This window comes from Entelurus aequoreus, linkage group LG16 (assembly GCF_033978785.1).
Source record: "Entelurus aequoreus isolate RoL-2023_Sb linkage group LG16, RoL_Eaeq_v1.1, whole genome shotgun sequence".
NCBI classification, from domain to species: domain Eukaryota; kingdom Metazoa; phylum Chordata; class Actinopteri; order Syngnathiformes; family Syngnathidae; genus Entelurus; species Entelurus aequoreus.
In genome coordinates this window covers 42,320,394-42,345,179 of record NC_084746.1, presented here as the reverse complement: position 1 = coordinate 42,345,179, position 24,786 = coordinate 42,320,394, and the positions used below count along the sequence as shown (strand labels likewise).

The 24,786-nt window shown below is 38.5% G+C and overlaps 1 protein-coding gene across 13 annotated transcripts in view; it reads left to right on the top strand.

The window, feature by feature from the left end:
* dlg1b (discs large MAGUK scaffold protein 1b) overlaps nucleotides 1–24,786 on the top strand; it is a 63,401-nt gene that overhangs the window by 19,414 nt on the left and 19,201 nt on the right. For 6 of the 13 annotated variants that reach the window (XM_062022977.1, XM_062022968.1, XM_062022967.1 and 3 more), the window contains 2 exons: nucleotides 14,796–14,963; nucleotides 17,043–17,192. In XM_062022977.1, the coding sequence (XP_061878961.1) occupies nucleotides 14,958–14,963; nucleotides 17,043–17,192 (156 nt within the window). In that variant the 5' untranslated portion in view covers nucleotides 14,796–14,957. Of the gene's footprint in view, nucleotides 1–5,766; nucleotides 6,156–14,795; nucleotides 14,964–17,042; nucleotides 17,193–24,432; nucleotides 24,686–24,786 lie in introns of those variants that run through there. The other 7 variants (XM_062022972.1, XM_062022971.1, XM_062022973.1 and 4 more) reach the window with 4 other exon arrangements.

Here is a 24,786-nt window from a genome sequence, read left to right as displayed (position 1 = left end):
GAAAGTGATGTGTTAGAAGTAGTCAGAAAGTTTAAGAACAAAAAATCTGTCAATGGTAACAACGCTGATATGTCACTTGTTAAAGAAGTGATGGATTGTGTCATGAAGCCGTTTACTTATATATGTAATTATCTTTATTAACTGGAACTTTTCCTGACAAAATATAAATTGCTAAAGTTATTCCGATTTATAAAAATGGTGATAAACATATGGTCTGAAATTATAGACCTGTGTCTCTACTACCTCAATTTGCAAAAATTATTTTTAAATAGACTTGATAAGTTCATTGACAAACATGAGCTACTGAATGAGGTTCAGTAGTAATCGATCTACATCCCTAGCAGTGATGGACTTTGTAGAAAACATAGCTTCAGCAATAGAAAAAAAGCAACACACCATTGGAGTATTTGACTAATGTAAAGCTTTTGACACAATCGATCATTCCTTACTTCTGCAAAAATTGGAAAACTATGGCATATGAGGTGTTTCACAACAGTGGTTAAGTAGTTATTTAAGTAATAGATCTCAATATGTGGAAATTAATAAGACTAAATCACAGCCAAGAAGAGTAACTTGTGGCGTTCCACAAGGCTCGGTATTGGGACCTAAGTTATTTATACTTTATTTAAATGATATTTGTTCAGTATCTAATAAATGGAAATGTATTATGTTTGCAGATGATACAAATGCATATTGTTCATGAGAAGACTTGAAGTGTGAAGTGTGTTTATTTATCATTTATCATTTATAAGTGTTGAGGATAATAGAGGTTGAGTTGCTTCAGCTAAAAAAATGGTTTGATATTAATAAGTTATCATTAAATGATAAGAAAACTAAAATTGGAAAAAAGGAAAAATTGTGAAACAAAACTAAATCAAGGAAAATTGTTAGAGTATATGAAACTAAATTCTTGGGAATAATAATTGATCAAAAATTTTGTTGGAAACCGCATATTGAATATATAAAGGGAAAAATATCCAAATTCATTGCTATTCTTTAAAAAGTAAGACACATGCTGAATAAGAAATGTCTGCATATGTTATATTATTCTTTTATTTTTCCATATTTAACATATTGTGTTGAAGTTTGGGGAAATGTTTATAAAACAAACATAGACCCAATAATTAAACTTCAAAAAAGGGTAATTAGAATAATACACAAAGCTTGCTACTATGAACCTACTAATCCATAATTTATAAGTTCTAATGTGTTAACATTTTCAGATATTGTGTTTTTAAAAACAATGGAAATTATGTTTCGAGTAAAGAACAGCCTTCCAGCTTGTATTCTTAGGTTATTTAAATTAAGAGGAAAAAATTATTATTTACGGGGATATTGATTTTTGAAATAGGTATGTAAGAAGGAATATAAAATACAAATGTATATCAGTTTTAGGGGTTAAATGGTGGAACAAGCTCAGTGATGAGTTGAAGACATGTAGTTCTTTGTTAAGGTTTAAGAAAGCCTTGAAAGTTGAAATAATAGACAATTATAAAATATCAATTACTTTCATCCCATTGATTTTTTGAATGTTGATTTTCCAAGAATCAAATTTTCAGTGAATGTATAGGATAGGCAAATATAAGCCTTGGCTTTAGCCTATTCCTTTTCGGTCATTCTTTTTCTTTTTTTTTTGTGTGTAAATGTGTATTATTGTGAAATATGTATAATCTGTACTGTTAAACTGATCACACAAAATAGCTGATTATATGACCAAAATAAACTTATTTCATTCATTCATTCATTCATTCTCCTAATATGGCAAAGTCATGACGTAATACGACCGTCCCTTGTGTGCCTTTGATTGGCTCGCCAGTGTCTGACCATGTCTGTGACCCAGACCTCTCTGGCTGCACTGCCCTCTGCTGGTTGTTCAGGGGAGTGTGTAACTTGGTCACATTTATTTGTGCATCTGGGGCCGTACTTATCAAGCTTCTTAGAATTACTCCTAAGAAGTCTGCTAAGAGTTGACTTAAGAGTAAAAAAATTCTTCGCTGAAAGCTGCACTTAAAAGTTAGTTATCAAGCGTCTTACTCACACTTTCAGCGAAGTGTAGGACTGAATCTTAAGTGTCACACTCAGAGCTGAATTACGACATTACTATGTGCCGTAAACGGAATTTTAGGTGACGTAATTTCTGTGTCCATAGAAATGACCAATCACGGAAGGGAATCCGTTGTCTAAGAATAAAGAAATATCTTGGAAATATTTAAGTGGACAATGGGAGTGTATATTTTGACAATAAACTACAAAATAATACAAAACAAACTAGTCCCCGCCGGCACTCACGCTACCGCTCCCTCTCTTCTATCGCCCACACACTCACTGACGTCACTCACCTCACGGCCACACACATACGCTACTGTCATAACATTTTCTTTCCAATTCATTAATTAGGCAACTAATTTGAAACTGGTGTGGGTGGCTCTATATATACTAGCCCACTGCAGACACATGCAGAAATCAACAAGGAATCGAAAAGTATTAAAACTGTGACAAAAATAATATCCGCTCTGTCTAAACGATACCGTTTGATCAGCTGCTCGTCATCAAAAAAAACAAAACATTGTTCCGTTCCCTGAACGTTCGCGCACGTCTCTCTCGCCTCAGTGCCATCCCCTGCTGGCAACTCCTAACCACTTAAGACACCTCTGAAGGTCTCTTAAATATCGTGGAGAGTGATTCTTAGACTTAAGAACGTTGATAAAAAGCTTTTATTCTTAAGTTTGAGAGTAGGACTAAATTTCGCAAATTCTCAGGACTTAAGTGTAAAATGGCACTCTAAGAAGCTTGATAAGTACGGTCCCTGGTTTGTGGTAGGAATGTCTCATCGACACAAAAGGAAAAAAGCGATCCATATATGCAAATTCAATACAAATACAAAATCAGGCATATTTATATTCAAATCTCAAAAATATATTTACAAATACACGTTTATTTATAAAAATTCTTGATTTATTTGTATTTTACATTTTTATATATTTATTTATTCATATTTTGTATATATTATCAAATCTCAAAAATAAATTTACAAATACGTGTTTGTTTATACAAATTATTTATTTATTTGTATATTATATTTGTATTTGTATATTTATTAACATACGCATATGTATTAATATCATATTGATATATATAAGTTGATGTGAGACAATTCTACTTCCATAGTTATATCTCACATTCTATATTGTGTATTGGAAAAAGGTTGTCATAAACGTTTATTCATTAAAAACATAATACAAAAGAAAACTATTTTTTATGCATACGTAAATGTATTCAATTATAAACATTCATTCACTTTCTTCTTTCCTTCATGGATCTAAACTTTACCGCTGCCGGTAGTTTTTTCTATATTTTTATTTAATAAGTTGTAGGTGTATTTATTTCAGTATAAAAGTGTAAAAAGTTTTTTGCTTCGGTCATGAAATTATGATAATCGTGTGCCAGGGCATACACACATTATTTATTTAACGCTTAAATCTCTAGAGTCAACTTCAGATCTATGTTTTTTTTTTTTTTTAAATGTTTTTTGTTTGTATGTTTTCTGCCCTTTTTGTCAAAGAAAAATGTTTTTTTTCATGGCAAACACACAAAATAGGCAAAATCTTCCACAAAAAATATTTTTCAAAGTGGAATATTTGATGTGAAGTAATCGGAGCCTTGGATAGGTCAATAATTCATAAAAACATTCATTTTGATTCAATATTATGTTTTGAGCAACGACTGTTTTAAAGAAAAAAACAGCTTTGTTTTATTAGTCAACATTGCAACTTTTTCTAAATTACATTTCACCTGTAAGCTTTTTTATTCCACTTTTGTTATGTTTTTCTTTATTTTAATAGTATTTTTAGAATGTGCCGTGGGCCTTTTAAAACATTAGCAAATGGCCTCCGGGCCACACTTTTGACACCCCTGCTATAGATAATAAAAAATTAAATCTGATAAGTCTATCGATAAAAAGCAGAGCCTGGCGACGCGTGTGCATTTATCATAACGCACAGTCAGCATCTCTGCTTCAGTAAACAATGACGGTGATGATGTCACTTTCAGCGATGCGAGCAACACTTGCTAACTTGTCAACTACTTCTCCAAGAGACTCTATTGAACACTCCTCGCACATTAACACTTCAAAAGGCACATAATTGCCCCGTTTGTTGACCTGCAAAGTATGTTTTTGGGGTGGAGGAGTCTGGTCGGGTGCTGGTAGTATTTGTGATTGATAAATCTTTCAGCGAATCAAGATTTAAGAAATTGTACCGGAAAGTTCATTACTTTGAAGACGACCAATAAAAACGCAGAGAAGGCAGGGTCGGTAAACAAACAAAAATCCAAGAGACGCGCGGACTTCCGAAACAGCATGTCCTTTCTGATTTCAATGCGTAAAAAGACACAAACACTGCATTAACGCCAACAGTGGTGTAGTTATATAGCTATTACATTTATTTATATGGTTTATGTTATGCCTTTACAAGCATGATATTACCTTACACATCTTATAGATTTGTATATATAAATAAATATATATGGATGGATAGATAGATGGAGAGCTAGGGTGACTCCAAGCCAATTTTTTTTCAGCCCAATATGGCCCTCGAGGTCAAAGTTTGTTGCCATCTAATTGAAAACATCAGCACAGTGTGTGGCTGCGGCATAGGACATTTTTTACTTCATAAGTTTGTGTTGCTCTCTTTGCTAAGTTGTTGATGATGATGTGAAGCTGAGATATGAATCCTGGTATCCGCCTGCAGGAGCAGGTGAGACTCGGGCTGTCGTTGTCAGAGCAACAGTAGATTAATGCCAAATGTATTTCAGCATTACTAATGTAACAGCATACATTGTGTTACTGTGGTGGTAACATTCAAAAGAGCAACTAGCTGCTGAGAGAGTGCAGTTCTCTTTGCAGCCCCCTGCTGCCCAGTCTGTGCTAGTACACAAAGTCATGTGTCCTCCCTTAATGCTTTTATATCCTGGAAGGGACCTACTGTTTGTGTACATATTATGTACATGTCATTGTAAGCATGTCACACTCATTTATCTTGTGTAATTTGACATATGATGGTCCAGGTCATGTGATGTTTACACACACACACACACACACACACACTTGGGATAAATTTAGAAAGTCGTCGTCACATCTAAACCTGTCAGCTTCTATCACTGTCACTGTGTGTGCGTGTGTGCGCACACTTGCGCTGACTGTGCACGTCTTTGAGAGAGAGAGAGAGAGTGCGTGCGTGCGTGTGCGTGCGTGCGTGCGTGTGCGTGTGTGTGTAGCCTGACTCAAATTTTGCTAATGAAGCGTTTAGACAACAGAAAGCTCACATGGAAGCTAATTGCTGTTTCCGTTAAAGTTTACAAATGTAATGTGTGTGCTCATGAGAGATACACCTCCCATGATCCCGTGCTCCTATTGACTGACGGTAGCAGTAGGGGGCGCTTTACACAGATGCATCCTGGGAGTTGGAGTGTGATGTCATGGTCAGAAAAGGAAGCTGGAAGTAAACTGCAAGTTGCCAACTATTGTCTGGTTTACCCTTTTTCCATTTCCTGTCCATTTCCTCCTCTGGTCAACATCCCGCTGTCCTACATACTCTACCTTCCCTGAGGATACACTCCCCACCACCCACAGCCCTTCATCTTTCTCATGGGTCATGTGACTAAGCTCACTCCCTCCCCCTGCCATCGGAGACCAATCACACCCCCACAGAGGAACGCTACACGCACGCACACAGTGCAAGGAAGCAAACAGAACGAGTGAGGGAAGAGGCGAGCCCCTGTGAGGAGGTGTACAGCCGAGGACTACATAGTACCAGAAGAAGAAGAGGGGGGAGGCTCTCCCTGAATGAAGGAAGAGCTCTGGGAGTTGTTTCGTCCTCGCTGCCATGAAGCGACGCGAGGAATGAGGGCGGATGGTGAGAGCAGGCAGCAGCAGCAGCAGCAGTGGAGGAGGCGGTGGCGAGGATGGAGGTGGCGTCGGAGGAAGTGTGGGAGGGGCTCAACGTCGCAGGAAGAACCGCCAACGCTCCCGGAGGAGGGGGCTGTCGGCCAACAAGATGTCGCCCGGCACCAAGAAGCTGGAGTGTTTCTCGCCTATGTTGTGTCACTGCAAGGTGGCCTGCACCAACAGCGCCATCTCCCTCATGTTTGGATGTAAGGTGGGTGCACATGTCCCTGTGAGCCTCCTTTCACAAGGGCTTCTGGGGAAACCCAGAGTGAGCGCAAGTAGGAATCTGATACTTTTGTATTAATTTCCACTTGATGCCAGTTAAGCTTACAGTGGAACCCCCAAAGTCAAATGCCCAGAAGTTGTATCGTTTGGAGTTTGGCAAGAATATTCCTCAAAGGTTGAAACAATCGCTGTGTGTGAAGTCACATGAAACATCAACTTGTCTTCTAAAACTTCAGCTCAGTGAACTTTTGGGTTTGTTTTTGATGCCACCACAAAGCCTTGATTACAGTTATGTCAAAGAGAAAAAGTGTGACTACAACCATAGAACCGGAAATGGAAGTTATGGTTGGGTGCCCAGAATTGAGCAAGAAAAGTGAGTAGTCAATGCAGATTAGATGCACACAAGCAGATGCGATGTAAAAAGCATGACTAGCTTGAAACTATAGGGAAGCTTGCTACAAAAGACATTTACTGCAAAAACATTGTTTCCTCTCTACATTTTTTCAGATGTCTTTTTTGAAGGGTTATTACTGTAACTTTTAGTTTCAATCTACAGTTAACTTCTTTTTACATATGCAGACATTTAGGAATGTTAAAATGTGGCTTAAAGCAGAGGGCCTCCAAAAATGCGTTTCTTAGCTGTGGTCCGTAGGGGCCGCAGTGATACTTAGTTGTAATACACTATTCCACCACTTGTGGTAGTAATGACAATATCAAACAAACAGAATAAGTCTGGAGCTGAAGTCAGAAAAGTTTCTTAAAGTATCGCCTGTACTCTCAAAGGTTTTGTGATCACAGTTTGACTCAGAAGTGGATTCATTTTCTTTGGACATCAACTTGGATGGATTAAGTTCCACTTTGGGGTCCTGCTGTATTGCCTATTTTAAATATTCCTGCTAATTATACCAATGATGATGCTTAAGGTGTGAAATAATTGTTTGAAGCTCTTAAACTGGATCCTGAATCTTACATGTTCCTGTGGGACTAAGCTCAGGGTGAAATGTTTGCTTTTAAACTGCTGCATCATAATTGGTCGACTAAACTGCTCATTAGCCCCCTTGCTCCCCAACAACCAATCATGATCATGCTTGTAGCCATGCCCAGGCTTGATTGGCTGGTGGGACGGCAGGGCTGTGCATGTATACGGGTGCGAGAAGACTCAATGTGCATGCTTGTGGTTCACACAGCAGACCGCATGTCTCATTTGACCTCACACACAAAACATGGCTGCTCTGGAGGCGGTAACCCGCTAACATGACTGCTAACTTGGAATAGAAATAGTGCCGCTTCTGTCACAGCTAGCCTTAATTAATTATTGACCAGATGCCATTGACCTTTTTTGCTGCCACAGTCCATAGATTATTTTTTCTAAAGCAAATGTTGTGCTGCAAAATCACATGGGTGCTTGAATATGATAAAGTCATGAATACATACAATATTGGACTCTACAACAATGTGTTGTTACTATAGGATAGACTATGCCAGGGGTCTTCAATGTTTTCCAGGCCAAGGACCCCCAAACTGAGGTAGAAATACTTGTGTGTGTGTGTGTGCGTCTGTGTGTGTGTGTATATAAAATTGGGTTTTCAATTAATACCTTAGTATTGTGCAGGGACAGGTGATTACAGGTGATTCTCGAAATGTAAACAAGTTTCCTTTCTTGATTGTGATGTAAGTTGTTTTATAGTGTAAGTCAGATCTTATACCGAAAATGTACCTAAATTAACTTGATACTAAGTCACTCACATTGTACATAGAACACGTGAAGGATATTATAAATATATAAAATATTAAATACTAGATTTAAATGAAAAAAACCATTACATTCGTCAAACGTCTCAAAAATTCTAATATGCTAACAATTTCCCAACCCCAGCCTGCAGTACCTCCTTGGACCGCCTAGGGGTTGCGGACTCCCTGCTGAAGACCACTGCTTTATGCTGAGTTCAATGTCTGTAGTGCCAATGTGACTGTCCAGTATTTCTGCTGAGTTTGTTTATTTTGTGGGACAATGTAGAGTTTGTGTTTGTAGCAAGAAAGCAGAATTGGAGTTTGTCTTCCTCCTCGTAATGATGTATTTGTGGAAACCATTTTTTTGTATGCGCTGGTTGAATGGAACATTTTTCTTCTCCAATTTTTCCCCTAAATTTGTAGTGTTCCTCTTCTTCTTCTTTGGCATTCTGCCTCATCCGCTGACGCAGTTATTTTTAGCATCTTTTGGTAGCCAGTACAGCATCATGCCTCCTCATCTTCCTCATGATCTCTGAAAGCAAATGAGAAATAGGAGGAAGCTCTTCATCGTCTTAACTGGAAGGTTTTTCACGTAAGGGTGATGTCTTGTCGCCATCTTACTCATTATTTCACATCTTTGCCAATGCAAACCACAGTGTTCGGCTGATGTCCCGCACGTGTGGGCTGAGTTAGACTGCTTCACACCGGTTCTGTCCGAGTGTGGTCAATAAGCTGTGAGGGCTTCATTAGTGTCAGTGAATATGTCCAACATTAACGTCCCTCTAGAATTTTGCGATCATGCCCATTAATGCGAATTCAACCAGTTACTAAAAGTGATAAAATTACTGTATTTTTCTGACTATAAGGTGCACTGCCGATGAGCAGGACTATTCAGGTCTATTTTCATACAAAAGGCGCGCTGGATTATAGGGTGCATTAAAGCGGTCATATAATGATTATTTTTTTCATTTTCTTCATTGTGGTCTATAGAACATGTACTGGTGGTTCTTTGGTCAGTATTTTGCATAGATTATGTTTTACAGACAGTGATGTCAAGCCGTTTTTTGATCGACTCTTCAGGATGGGCCTTTTGGTCGACGGGTCTTATTTACGTCGCTCCACTTCGACATCTTCCCTCGGTTAGCCATGATGTAGATTTTAGCGCTTCCAAAGTGAGTCTACTGAAAGATACCAGTTAGAACTACTACTACTAAGCTAATTTTTTATTAGTAATGGCAACAGCGGAGGATGAATGCCCCACCACAAGAAGATAGAGAAAAAGAAGACGCTTATTGACTGCAATGGCGGACGCGCTCAAATTTTCGGGATTTATGCAAACCTTAAATACACAACAGCAGGTACCAACCGGTAAGGAAGTTGGTTTTGCATAATGGGTCGAAACATAACGCCAGATAATGTCTCCTAATAGGTGGCATTTTTGGGTCATGCACGCCACAATAATACCCGTATGTTGAAGCACAGCTGACTACGGTAGCGGTAATTCTCCGACAATCCATCAAGCGATGCGGCTTTGTAGCTTACCAAAGTCGTACTAAAACAATCTCACAGATTTTTGAGCGCCTTGTTGTAGATTCTCAATGAAACATCAAAGGTTTAATCTTACCCCTGCTTGCTGGAGTCATTTATGTAACAGGCTTCATTCAACCTGCCGTCTACTGGTCACACTTATCATTACACCATGTACCACATCAATCAATCAATCAATCAATCAATCAATCAATTCCTTTATTGTCATTGTCATAATAACACTTAAGTCATACATGTCAACGAGATTTTGTTTGAGCTTTGTCCAGCGCCATAGAAACTGCATTGAAGTGCAGGTTGACCATAGTTTACAGTTTAGCATTTGTCAGGAAGATGGCGAATAGAGGGGCGTGGGGGTGGGAACAGTCAGATGTCTGATGGGTGTTACGTTGATGTTGCAGCAATGCAATGTCCAGAGCACAATTATTGACATAAAACTGGTTTGAGGTCTGCACAACCACAAATAATTCATATACAAGGCACACCATATATATATGTGGGCTCTGTACAGAGGATGTCGTTGTGGCTTGTGCAGCCCTTTGAGACACTTGTGATTTAGGGCTATATAAATAAGCATTCATTGAGTGATTGATTGATAAGGCGCACAGTCGATTTTTGAGAAAATGAAAGAATTTTAAGTGCGGCTTTATAGTCAGAAAAATACGGTAAATACATTTTTATTAATACAACGCCAATTCACAACAGAATGTCTCTCCAGGAACTTTACACACACACACACACACACACACACACACACACACACACACACACACACACACACACACACACACACACACACACACACAACCTTGTACAGAACCCAGGAAAATTGTGCATGGCCCAGCGACTTTGTCCAATGCCCGATACTTCCCCGCACATTTTGACCAATTGGATTTGTCTCTAAGCAGTGCTTACACATGAATGTCTGTGTAATCAAAATGTCCAGTACATCTGGAAAGTTTTCACATTGCTTCACTTTTTCCACATTGTGTTATATTATAGCCCTGTTCAAAAATGGAATTAATACATTTTTGGCCTCAATTTCCATACACAATACCCCTTAATGACAGTGTGAAAACGTTTATTTTTTTTTTTTAAAGATTTTTGCAAATGTAATAAGTGCAAAAACTAAGAAATCACATGTACATAAGTATTCACAGCTTTTGCCAGGAAGCTCAAAAGTGAGCTCAGGTGGATCCTGTTTCAACTGATCATCCTTGAGATGTTCCTATAACTTAAATTGAGTCCACCTGTGGTAAATTCAGTTGATTGGATATGATTTGGAAAGGCACACATCTGTCTATATAAGGTCCCACACTTGATAGTGAACGGAAGAGTACAATCCAAGCATTAAGCCGAAGGAATTGTTTGTTGACCTCTGCGACAGGATTGTCTTGAGGCACAAATTTGGGAGGGGAACTAAAAGGCATCTGCTGCCCTAAAGGTCCCAAAGAGCACAGCTGCCTCCATCATCCGTATGATTCACACACTCTTCTTAGAGCTAGCTGGGCGTCTAAACTCAGCGATCGGTTATTAGTCAGGGAAGGGACCAAGAACCCGATGGTCACGCTGTCAGAGCTACAACATTCCTCTGTGGGGAGAGTAGAACCTTCCAAAAGTACAACCATCTCTGCAGCAATCGGAGGTGGAGCAGCTGTAACTGGTGGTCGTGGTACAGTGCTTATTGAGCCTATAACCAGGACCTCTTGGTGTTGGGACTTGAAGCTAGTTGTAGCAGCAGTTTACATGGTTTTTGGCACTGTGGCTGCAAGTGTCATTGTTGATGCATAACCAAATGTGGGAAGGACTGGCATATGTTGACTTGTGAAAGACACAAATGCTGGCAAGGTGACAGAGACAGGAACTGTAGTGGGGGCTATTATAGTAGGGACACAAGGCTGGGCACTTTTGACAGGATTAATGATTGTTGTCATTGGGATAGCGGCATGAGGTTGCATTTGAGCTGTCGATGGGAGATGAAAGCATGTCAGTGGAGGGTGAGCTGACGGTGTTGACATTGAATCATCTTCAGACTTGTGACAGGAAGGACTTAACCATAATGGAGATGTGTAAATCTTTCACTGGTTTCTTGAAGCGTTTGCGCCGTTGAATTTTCCTTGCCATACTCTCCTTGGCAAGATTTTGATTTATTGAGATTTTTATTAGTAGATTGCACAGTACAGTACATATTCCGTACAATTGACCACTAAATGGTAACACCCGAATAAGTTTTTCAACTTGTTTAAGTTGGGGTCCACGTTAATCAATTCATGCTACAAATATATACTATCAGCATAATACAGTCATCACACAAGTTAATCATCAGAGTATATACATTGAATTATTTACAATCCAGGGGTTGGGGTGGGGGGGTTAGGTTTGGTTAATATCTGCACTTCAGTCATCAACAATTATATCATCTGAGAAATGGACATTGAAAAATTGTAGGTCTGACTTCGTAGGAAATGTACAGATGAGCTTCCTCTTGTAGCCTGTGTCCTTTTCTGGCTTGTGCATCCAATCTTTTTGCCTCCAAATGAGCATTCCCTTTCTCCTCTATCTCTTGCTGTATGTCAGCGAACCATTAATTCGCTCCTCCAGTGCAGCCCTATGAACATCAGGGATATTTTGAAGCAATTGAAGCCCATGTGATAGATTAGAGCAGGGGTGTCAAACTCATTTTAGATCGGGGGCCACATGGAGAAAAATCTTCTCCCAAGTGGGCCGGACTGGTAAAATCACAGCATAACTTAAAAATAAAGACAACTTCAAATTGTTTTCTTTGTTTGAAAATGTATGTTTTTTTTGTTTTTTTTTACACTTGCATGTTACGGTTAATAGTATTTTATCTTTTAAATAAATGATGTAATAATGTTTATCAGTCAACTCATTGGTGTTAATTTTCTATCAAGATAAAAAAGTAATATCAAAATCAAATTACAGTATGTTATTTATGTAGTTTGCTCATTTTCCTCGACTGGTGCACTAATATCATGTGGGTTATTAATTTTTTTACATAAACAATTGCTATTGTGTCATCTTGTGGACACATTTAGAACAGCAGTTTCTTTCATTCAAAAATTTCGGCTCATTTTTATACTTAGCAAACTCATCCCGCGAGCCACATAAAACCTGTTCATGGGGCTGATCCGGCCCGTGGGCCGTACATTTGACACCCCTGGTTTAGAGGTTTGACAAAAGGAAGCAGATGACTGCCACTCTCTGACACACTCCTAGCTCTGGTTGGCCTTGCTTCACTGTGTTGTCCTATTCAGGGCTGTACAGTGCGAGCATTTTAGTCGCATTTGCAACTAAAAACAGGTCGTGCGAGTATTTAAAAAAAATAAAAATAAAAAAGTAACAAATTTCAACACTTTAACATTTTGCTCCTAAAATAAATTCATCCAAATTTGGTCAAACTAGAGTAAAGTTTTTGCCCATATGTATAACATGTTTGAAATAAATTTACTGGGGAACTGCACTTTTTTAGGACTTTGCATATCGTTTACAATCATCATGAGAGACAAGAACACGTCTTTCGTATTTTTTTTAATTTTTTTTAAGTATTTTAAACATTATCAAAAAAAACTTGGAAGATGCGACTAATGGGAGTCACAGTTGTAGTCTTCTGAAACAACTTCAAAACCCTCCAACTTTTTATACACACTGCTATATATAATGTAGTACCAAACAAGCACGTTAATAATAATAATAATGTAATATGTACAATATTTACCATATTTTGGTCATCTTAAGCATTCCCGAAACTGATTTCCTTGGCGCATTGATTTCCGTTTCCTTAGCAGCGCACTTCCGACTTCTGGCAACAAACGCAAGTGTGTTCCAATCATGGCATACTTGTTAACAGACAACAAAGACGACTGTTTTTGGACAAATTAGGATTCACAACCTTATTTTTTTTAAGCTGAATATACAGAGAATGAACTGCTGCTTCTAGAAGCTCGCCGGAAAAAAGTGAAACGTTGGAGCAGACTTAAGCCGAGAAAGTGAGGTTGGCATGACTTTGACGCTGTAAATGTCGAAATTCGGAGCCAAGCTATTTCGACATAAATGGAGTGCTTACCGAAATTAAAACCAGAAAAAACGTCCCGGGCCAGCTGGGCCAAACGCACAACTGTCCATCGAGTGAGTCACTTTATTATTGCTCATGATACACACAGCACATCATGCATGTTATTACAACTACAGTACATACATTGCTAAGCTAGTTGTGTGCAAACAAAACATGAAATGTGGGCTAATACTTTACAGATACTGTAATATGATTGTTCATGTTTTTCAGTCAGTACAGCTTGGTGTCCTATGGCATTGTGTAGTGTATTACAAACTCAAACATGATTCGGGTGCTGATGTAGAGGCTACCTTATCTCTCGCCATAGCTAGCTTTTACGGCTAATGCCGCAGCATGCCGATGTGTTACTACGCTGGAGAAAGAGTTCCTCTCTACAATAACAATGTCTCTACAGCTTGGTTATTATACAGGTTGCAGGACAAAAATTAAGTATTGTTGGCGGTTTTTGGATGCATTTTTAAAGTGATTTAGAGGTAAAAGAAAAAAAAGATCACTCCCATTAGCTACATTGCTAGCCACCTAGAACAAGCCGATTTTTATGTTAGAATGCAAAAAAAACCTAGCACTTTTGTCTTCTTGTCTCTCATAAGAATAGTGAAGGATAGGCAAAATAAAATAAAAAAAGTGCAGTTCCCCTTTAAGACATTGATAACATTCATAAAACCACAAGATGATTCAATGTAATTGAAAAAATAAGTCTAACATTGCAACTTTTGCCACAAAGTTCTGAAAAGGCTGGCAGGCATTTTGGTATGCAACAATATTAATAATACAAGCATCCTTCAAGGAAATTTGTAGGCGTGCACAAGTGCTGACTTTTAACTTGTCAAACAACAACTCAAGTTGCGGCGCGCCAGTTGCTAGTTGCTTGGCGACAACACTCCAAACTGACTTACTCGGCGCAAATGTGTCACAGCCCGGCCCCATACCTTCAGGCTAATCTAACTTCTCAGAATATCAGAACGCATACAATCTACTCAGCTAATATCTGTCCTCAAAAGACAGTGACTTCATTTTCATACCATCTTCAAGTCATCTGGTGAAGTCTGTGTGTCAATGTGATCATGTGACTGCTGAGCTTCTGGACATGTCCACATGACTGTCGGTGGACTTTCTGACACCAGCGCTTGTATAGACCTTGATCAACATACTATTGGCGCCCTTAGCTGACATGCGCAGATAGAATGCAGCAGGTGTTGATGCTACGTCCATTTCAGGAAGTGGAACATATTGACTGGTTCCTGTTTCCTATTTCAGAAGTACCGGCAGCACGATGAGGACTCATCCCCTCAGGAGGACCAGAGCTCGCCCCAGCTCACTGAGGAGGCGGGCGGTCCAGAACTGGTCCAGGTGGCCGAGAAGAATCTTTCCCAGATTGAGAACGTACACGGCTATGTCACCCATGCCCACATCTCACCCATGAAGGTACAATGACCGCCTGGCTCTTCAAGCTTCCTTTTGCTACACCTGCGTATCTGGTGTCGCGACCCCACACGTAAAGTTTCTGGAAGCTGTGCTGGTCACATAACCCTGCATTTCTGTGAGTGGCATTGTCAGGTTGTTTGTATTCGGTGAGACCAGCGTGTGTACATGTTGGACAAAGAAATCACAAAAAGACAGGCGTGTGATTTTTCCGTCTATAGTTGGAAATATGTATTTTCTTTCTCTCTGTGAAAATAAAAAAAAATATTTTCAGTTTTTCCCGACCTACAATGTGTTAAAATCTTGATCCGTCTGCCAACAACTACGGTTTTCTCGTAATGAGTTCAGTTTTTGATAATCCAGTGGTAAAAACTACAGTTTTCCATTAAAACTAATTAACTTAAAAATCGTAGCTACGTAGCGAAGCAACTCCACGGGCAGGGAGCAACATATACGGTAAACATCAATGATAATTGGTTGGTTTACGTATAAGAAAATCCATGATTGGTTGGTTGGTTTACTATGATGAGTCACGATTGGTTAAGATTAGGGCAAAACATTACGGACAGGCCAATCAGAAGCAAGATAGGGCGGGTCATCGAACCAGGAAGGGAAATCACAACCGACATACACATCGCAAATGACGATGAGAGTTGGAGAAGAGAAGAGGCAATATTCAAGCGGGCGATTTATATATTAAAAAACTGGTGAAAGATGGTAGAGGGATTCTCTCCCTTTGATTTTTCTTTTAGCGATGTAGATGACGTTCAAGAAACCCACAATGCGTCTACTTGGCCACATTTGGACAAATGCATGCGTCAGGATAAAACAATGCCCAAAACATTAATTTTAGTTGCTTACCATGTAAGCCCAAATTAAAACTGCTCTCGACATGTAAGACGTGGAATACACATTTAAGAACAGGCATGTGATGACTTTTGACTTTTGCTACAGTATAGCCTGTTTAAATGCTAAATTAAATTTTCGTTGGTGTTTTAGAACAAGACAGTAGCTGACATTTTGTTCATTATTTCTACTGTTTATATTTTGACATTGAATAGTTTAATCATTTTGAAACAAACAACATGACTGCAAGATATTTGTTATTTCATGCTGTAAATCAAAAATGGCTATTCCGATAAAGGAAGTTAGCTAATAGAATAAACATTGTTTGTACTTTTTATGATTTTTGCATTTGGAGCAGTTCGAAGTGGAGAGGGAGTCTAAGAGACATAAATTGACTATAAAATCCAAGGCAGAATACACTAAATCAGAAAGAAAAAGGAAAATGCAATCTCCCAGAAATTTGCCAGTAAGGCTCATGTCAGAGCCATCAAAGCAAAAATGCCAAAGGAATATGTGAATTTACCAAAGTAACGTGTAAATAATGTAAATAACCGGATTAACAATCTGTGGCTGTGAAGTGAACACTAGTAAGGTTGTAAATACTGTATAGAGTAGGCTCACCCATGTGGTTCCTGTAGATGTGAACACAAGTTGTAATTACTGTAGTGACTAAAACTGAAACAGACATAGTGATTCATTTGGATGAATGGGGTATGTACTTATGTAAACTCTGTTGATAAGTTTTCAATTCTTTAAACTCTAAAACATCTTTTAAATTGTGTTTTTTTTTTCTTCTAATTTTTGCATTTTCAATTGCTGAAAAACCAGGAGCATGGGGTGTGTTGCCCCCTTGTCCCCCCACCTGCGGTCCCCAGACCCCCGGCTTAGTTTTATTTTCAGTCTTTTTCATTAAGTTCAAATCAAATGCCTGAAAGTAACTGTGATGTTAGCATTGCAAACATTTTTCCATTTGCATGATGATTTGAGGGATTTCTTTTAGAATAGATAATTCAAGGTACCTCTAGGTGTTAACTGTTGTCACGGTAACACATCAACTGTATGCAGGCTGGATACCCCCACAGAGCTCTGCTGCCCCCTTGTGGCTAAAGATAGGTGTTAACAGACTGCAGCCATTAGTTATGTCGCCAAATATCAATCAGTGTAGTGCCATGCAAAGATGCTCATTTTTGTTACACTCTGTGAGACTCCGCCTTTCCTCCTGCCTGTGTCCTGCAGGTGGCATCTCTGGAGTGTGTCTTTGACGGGTCATCAACATTAGGACATAACAACCCGGAACTCCCTTCCCCCACACCCTCATCCCTCTACCCTCACGGAGAAGACAGCCCTCTCCCATCCTGCTCTTCCAACCCCTACCCCCCAATCCAGGTAACACCCTCACCCCCCAGCCCCTCGCATGCCATTTTGTTGCTGTGGTAACAACATTTAGTTTTGTGTACATGTGTATTATGTTTGAGTAGTGTGACAGCAGAATAACAAACATACATTATGGCATAGATGACATTTGTGTTGTCAAGAAAGTGAGATGTCAAATTGTCTTTGTTGTGTGAGAGTGCTGGAAGATTAAATGATTATTGAGAGAGGCTGCGTTTGAAAGAAAGAAGGCTGCAAGATTCTCGCCATAGTTTTGTTTATTCAGTTGAGGATGGCTGTGACTCAATTTGTTGCACTTGCGTACTTGACTGTTGTACTCAAAATAGTGAGCAGGCAGTAATGGACTTTTATGGTGCGCTTCATTTGCCTCGGGAAGTTGGAGGTCGGAGCTGGGAATGACGTCAGTCGAGTTATGAGGGTGGAAGTTACGAGGTCGAAAATCAAAATGGCCAAATCCACGAAAGCTGCTATTGTGCTTGCCTTATCTTAATATAGACAACTTATAAAAAAAATAAACACTTTTTCTGCAACCTTCGAAGACTGTAGAGGAAGAGAAAACACAGATGCTATTGCTCACAACGTATAAAACACATGAAATAATGTAATTTACACTACAGTAACATTTCCATATATAAATGTCCAACAATAATTGTTGATTCAGTGTGACAACAATTTGTCAGAAGTGAAAATAATGGCTATTACAAAAGCTTCTATAATTGTAACACTAAGAGCAGCCGTCTCTAAAGCCAACTTGGGGGTGGTGAGGAGTCTCCGACTTTCCAATTAGGAAAATCGACCTCGGGGTGCGTTCCCGTTGAAATTTCCGACTGAGAACTCTGAAATTCCTGCTACCTGGTACAATAGAATGCACCATTACCGCTCTCAATAGTCACCATCTTCACTACATAGCAGAAGAGGAGAGAATAACTTGAAATACTGGCGGCTGAAGACAAGTTGCAGCAGTGGAAAGTAGTGAACAGAAGAAGAAGGTAATTCTACATTACAATGACATTAATGGATTTGGAACACCGTCAAAATACAGTCAGGAACTAAGTACACCGTGTACACGGTATACTTATTGGAGTGTACTGACATTTTCCATTTAAAGGTGCACTATTAAGCAAAACCAACTTTTCTTAGGTTCTAGTACCGGTACCTGTTTTTCTGTGTTAGGTTCCCCCTAAGTCCTGGAAATGTGAAACCAAACCATGGCATAGTGGAGATATTTATAAAACTATTTTGCCTTTTTCCAAACAAGCTGTTTGGAATTTGAGACTTTAGTGACGTATTTTGCCTTAGTTACGTCAGCACTAATCTTCCTGTCAAGTCGTGCATTAAGTCTGTGTTTGCAACCACTGTGAAAACTACCTTTTTTTCTGGATTAACTGACTAACTATATTGGATCACGGACCTTAAAAGAAAAAAACTTTTGTGGGTATGCATTTTTGCCTGTCATCGACATATCTAGAATTCGAAGTGGACTTAAAGTTACCGTTGTTTCGGCGCTGAGCAACCGACAGCTAGCCAAACGGTGCTGCCAGTTAAAGGCTAATGGGTCAGCTTATTGTCAAATCAGAGAATCAAGATTCCCCTTGGATCATTACCAGCATGCCAACAAAGAGAACCACCGTGGCTGAAGAGGCTGATGACATAAAGTCTCTCAACTTCTTGTCCGAGGAGGTGACTGCTGTCAGGACGCAGCAGAAGCAGCTCCTTGATCCTCTGGAGGAGGTAAAATCATTACGCCTCCAGAATGCAGAAAAGGACCAGCACATTCAAGATTTGGAACAAAAAGTAGACAATTTAGTACAATATTGTCAGGTGAATGATTTAATCATTTCTGGACTGGAAATAAAGCCGCGCTCATATGCGCGCACTGTGGCTACAAACAGCAGGGAGACCATCGAGGAAGAGACCAACTCAACGGAGCAACAGGTGGCATTGTTCTTTCGAAGCAAAGGAATAAAGATGGACCTGGATGATATCGAGGCTTGCCACCAGCTGCCCAGCAAAAACGATAGACCTGCTATCATAATGAGGTTTGTGAACAGCAAGAATAAAATCGTACTTTTGAAACAGGGACGCAAACCGAAAGGAACAAATGTCTATGGGAATGACCACCGTATGAAAAAGAATGCAGACATAACTAAAAAAAAGACAGAAACTTGAGAAAACCGCAAAAATACACCACACCTGGGTAACAAATTGTAAAATATTTATCAAACTGAATGGATCTACGAAGGAAGCAAACGTGTTGGCAGTAAGAAGCATGGAGGAAATGGACAGATTTTGCCAACAGTACACTTGGACAATAAATAAGACATGAAACAACTGGACTTTGAGAAGGACATAGACCCGGACACAAACTTTTTGTCACACTTTAACAATAAATGCTCCTACTATACAACAGAACAGTATAATACGAATATTACATCCGACAACAAATTATCAATTATTCACATCAATAGCAGAAATCTGTAAGCAAACTATGACATTAAGAACCTTTTAAATTAATTGCAATCTCAGAAACCTGGATTAAGTTGATATATTTTGACCTGGAAGAATATGAACTGAACTTCATCAACAAACGAGTGGAGGAGGAGTAGCTCTGTATGTGGACAAACATCCGCATTACAAAGTGGTGAAAAAGGTGCCATTTGCAATTGATAATATCTTGGAATGCATAACGATTGAAATATGTCATGCAAAAAACAAATTTATTGGTCAGTTGTATACGTATATCAAACACCCAAGTCAAGTATTGAAAGGTCTGAGTATTGGATTAACACCATTTTTACAGAAATGAGAGAAAAGGTAATATTCGTATGTGGGTATATTAATATTGAGCTGTTAAAGTCTAACAAGCAAAAAATAATTGATTTTATTAATATGATGTATTGCAGGGGTCACCAACCTTTTTGAAACCAAGGGCTACTTCTTGGGTACTGATTAATGCGAAGGGCTACCAGTTAGATACACACTTAAATAAATTGCCAGAAGTAGCCAATTTGCTCAATTTACCTTTAACTCTGTTATTATTAATAATTAATGATATTTATCTTTGTGGAAACACTGATCATCTTAATGATTTCTCACAATAAATATATATAGAAACAGATAAATATCAATATGCAACACTTTATTTTTATATTTTCTCTAAGTGCACATTTTTCAAATTGAACATTTTCAAATGATCACTTCTAAGACAGTCTTGTGAAATCACAATATCCCATTTTAACTAGCTAGCCACTAAAATGTTTTAACAAATCATGAATTACTTTGCACCATGTTTGTACAAATAATAACTCATGTAAAATACAAAAGTAAACTCTCAAATTTTTAAATCATGTCACACTTTGAACTGGACACCAAATATGTTATCCGTTTCTTTGTCAGTTAGTGGGAAGCCTGGCATTGCATGCTGTTAACTAGTGTGTTGTACTCTGGTGTGTAACTTGACACTGCAACTCTGAGTGAGTCTTGCAGATGTGCATCAGTGAGGCGTGTTCTGTGTTTGTTCTTGATGAAGTTCATGTCAGAAAAGGCTGATTCACAAAGATAAGATTTTTCCTCATTGTTTGCGGAACCTTCTTAATCTTTTGGACATATTTTCACAGCAATCTGGCCTTAAGCTTAATTATGATAAATGTAAAATGTTAAGGATCGGAAATCTAAAGGGAACGTCCTTTCGAATGGAATGCAAAGTGCCTGTTTTGTGGACAGATGGACCAGTTAACATACTTGGTGTTGTTGTCCCAGAAAATCTGGAAGATCTAGGCTCAGTAAATTATGATAATCGACTAAGAAAGCTGGACAAAATTCTGCAATTATGGAAAGGGAAATCCCTAACCTTGTATGGTAAAATGTCTATTGCCAACTCGTTAATTATTCCTCAATTTATTTATTTGTTTTTGTCATTACCAGCTCCATCACAAAACTTTTTTAAGATTTATGAGCGGAGGGTCTTCGATTTTGTCTGGAACGGCAAACCAGAAAAGATTAAAAGAAAGGTTTTGTACAAAGAGTATGAATATGGGGGCCTGAAACTTCTCAACCTTGAAGCTATGTGTCTGTCTTTAAAAGCATCAATTGTTCCAAAGATGTATTTAAACATTGAGTGGTACACAAATGTCCTGTTGGACAAAAAACATGTACTGTATCAAAAGAAATTGTATCCTTTTTTACAAGTGATCCCCTCCCAGAGAGTCTGCTGGGAAACATAGTGGTGTTTTCAATTTTATGTGCCAGAAAAAAGAGACGATATTTTGCAGCAGTTAATATGGATGAACTCTAATATTGTAATAGATGGAAAGCCTTTCTTTTGGAAAAATATGTTTGAAAGAGGAATCATTTTTGTCAATGATATTATCAATGAGAATGGTAAAATTATGAAGTATGATGAATTTAGAGCTATGTATGGTGATGCTTGCTCAAGCTTTTCATTTCATCAACTAACTGGAGTAATTGGGAAAAGATGGAAACAAATAATTAATTATGTAACTACTAAATTATTAGTTTGTAAACCTCTAATAAGAAATTCTAGTTGGCAAAAAGGAACTAAAATAAATAGAAAAATATATAATTTTTATTTAATAAAGAAATCTTTGAAGGCTGCCTCATACAACACAAATGGAAAATGGGAGGACATTTTTGACTGCCCGTTGCCATGGGATGCCATATTCAAACTAATCTATAAAACCACTATCGATGTGCAAAATCGTTATTTTCAAATTAAAATTATTTATAACTTCTTACCCACAGGGAAAATGTTAAAATTATGGAATATGACAGAGTCAGATGATTGCCGATTTTGTTGTCAGAAGCCTGAATCCACCCTGCATTTGTTTTGGTATTGTCATATTGTGTCTTTGTTTTGGGTGGAAGTTGAAAAAATGTGTTTAAGGATTGGTTTGTTTATGAAGCTTAATGTGGTTTCTGTTATTTTAGGAGAGTTCATTGACAATCATGATTTAGTCAATTTAATTATAGTACTCTGTAAAATGTTTATTTTTAAGGCCAAAAACAGATATTCACTTAGTATTACTTTCTTTAAAACATTTATTCAGTATTTTCTAACTTTAGAAAGTTACATGGTTGAAAACGATAATGATGCCAAAAAACATTACTAAAAAGATGAGAAGTCCTCAAAGGCTTATTTTGAAAGTATAATTATGTTTATAGATTATATGATATCTGTTGTTGTGTTCCCTAATTTGAGTGACCTGGACATAATCTGGACTGTACATAAATGCTTATTTTGAAAATGTAATTTTGTTTATAAATTATATGCAATCTGTTGTGTTCCCTAATTTTTTTCTGTGTACATGAATGAAGGTGTGTGTTGCTGAGTCCGACTTGGACATTATCTGGACTGGGCCTGGTTTAAAAAACCCTTTAAACAAATCTAATTTCATTGACAACCTGGTCTGTTGAAGATAAGGCCCTTTTTAAAAAAATAAAATAAGATAAGATAAATAAATAAAAAACATTTTCTTGGATAAAAAAGAAAGTAAAACAATATAAAAATAATTACATAAAAAATAGTAATTAATGAAAATGTTAGTGGACCAGCAGCCTATACAATCATGTGTGCTTCAGGGACTGTGTCCCTTGCAGATGTGTTGTCTATGTTGTGGGAACCAGAATATTGGTAGCAGAAAGAAATAACCCCTTTTGTGTGAGTGGGTGTGGATGAGTGTGCATAGGGGAGGTTGTTTGGGTTGATGCACTGATTGAAAGTCTATCTTGTGTTTTTTCTATGTAGATTTAATTTAAAAAAAAAAAAAAGTTTTTATTTTTTTTATTTAATTTTTTATTTATTTTTTATTTTTAGAACAGGCCCGCGGGCGACTCATCTGGTCCTTACGGGCGACCTGGTGCCCGCGGGCACTGCGTTGGTGACCCCTGATGTATTGTATGTTTGTAAACCTAATATCACAAGACCAAGAAAAATCACAAGTCACTGTGCCACGCTTATTGATATTTTACCAATGAGTTCGATAATACTACAAGTGGACTGCTAATAACGGACATCAGTTATCATTTACCAGTTTTCACAATCTATGATGGAAAGTACAAGAGGTGAAACATGGAAATTTATAAAACACAAATCTATAGAGGCAGAACATAAGTGCAAAAAGTATAGGAACAAAACAAACCAGCATACTACGAACATGTAGAAAAAAATGTTATAGTCACTTATTAGACAGAAACAAAACAAAAAAGAGCAACATGGGGCATATTAAATAGCATCATTAAAAATGGTCCTCAGAAGGATTACCCTCAATACTTTATAGACGGAAACATAAAAAATGACAATATGAATGAAGTAGTTGAACAATTAAATAGCTACTTTGTAAATATTGGTACTAATCTAGAGGTCTGACTCTGTAAAACAAAATCTATGCAAAATTTTGACCAAAGCACCACAATGACATGTTACGTAGACCGCAAGTAAGCGTTTTAAATGTCGGGAAAACAATCATAATATGACTCCCTTAAGACACAGCATCTTCTTACTTCCTCTATACCAGGTATCTGCAACCTGTGGCTCTGTAGTCACATGCGGCTCTTCTCCCACCGTGTTGTGGCTACCTCAGATTTTTTCCACCCTCGAGTGGGAAAATTTAGCCTTTTTAAAAGGAGTTCTATAGTTTACGTGCACAGGCTGAGTTCTGAGGTGCAAGGGAGGCAAGTAAAAGAGACTGGAAGCCTGTGTGTTCAGTTCAGCTTCTTGAGTTTGGAACCCTTTGAGTAAGCTCACCGAAATAGTTTAATTTCACATGGACAGATCTATTTTCCTGTCACAAAAAAAGGATGAAAACTTCTAAAAGTTTATAACCTGTCTTACGTTTTGCGGCTCTATAGTATTTTTCTTTAGTGGAAGAGGCTGCAAAATGTCTCTTAATAGTATTTGCAACTCTATACTAACACACATTTATTATAAAATGTGCCCTTTGTGGCCTGGATGTCATCCAGTAGTCATGGCACAGTTTTCAGGGAAGATCATGTGGCAACAAGAAGATGGAGTTAAGAAGAAAGAGGTATAAAGACCTGCGTTAGTTTCCATACCGCAGTGAACAGACGACTATCTCTCTTTGTCTGTCGCTCTCTCTCTCTGCGTCTGCAAAGCGATGTTCTCTCGCCCGCCCTAGCAGATGCAGATGGATGTTTTCTCGGAGGCTCGTCTCACTTTTTTCCATCTGCTCCTCCTTTAAAGAGGAGAACCAGCTTGGCTTTCCAGCCTTCGTACTGTCTGGAGGACGAGGAGGAAGGAAGGGGGAGCGAGGTGGAGTGAGGCCCCCCCCTCCTATCTCCTCTCTCCTCCCCAGCCGGCATCACCTCCGCCAGCTGAAGGGGCGTGGGGAGTGAGGCGTGCAGGAGCAACAACAAGCAGCATGCTCAACTCTGTGTGCTATGCCAAAAAGATGGGCCGCCGCATCATGGCCACCCTGAGGACCACCAAGCGGCTCCACCGCCGCCTACTGGTAGGTCATCCCTCAACCTCCCTTTTTAAAAAGGTGAGGCGGTAGGGGAGGTGATGCATTGACTCTTCTTGGGAGAACACACAAACGTTCATCTAAATGGC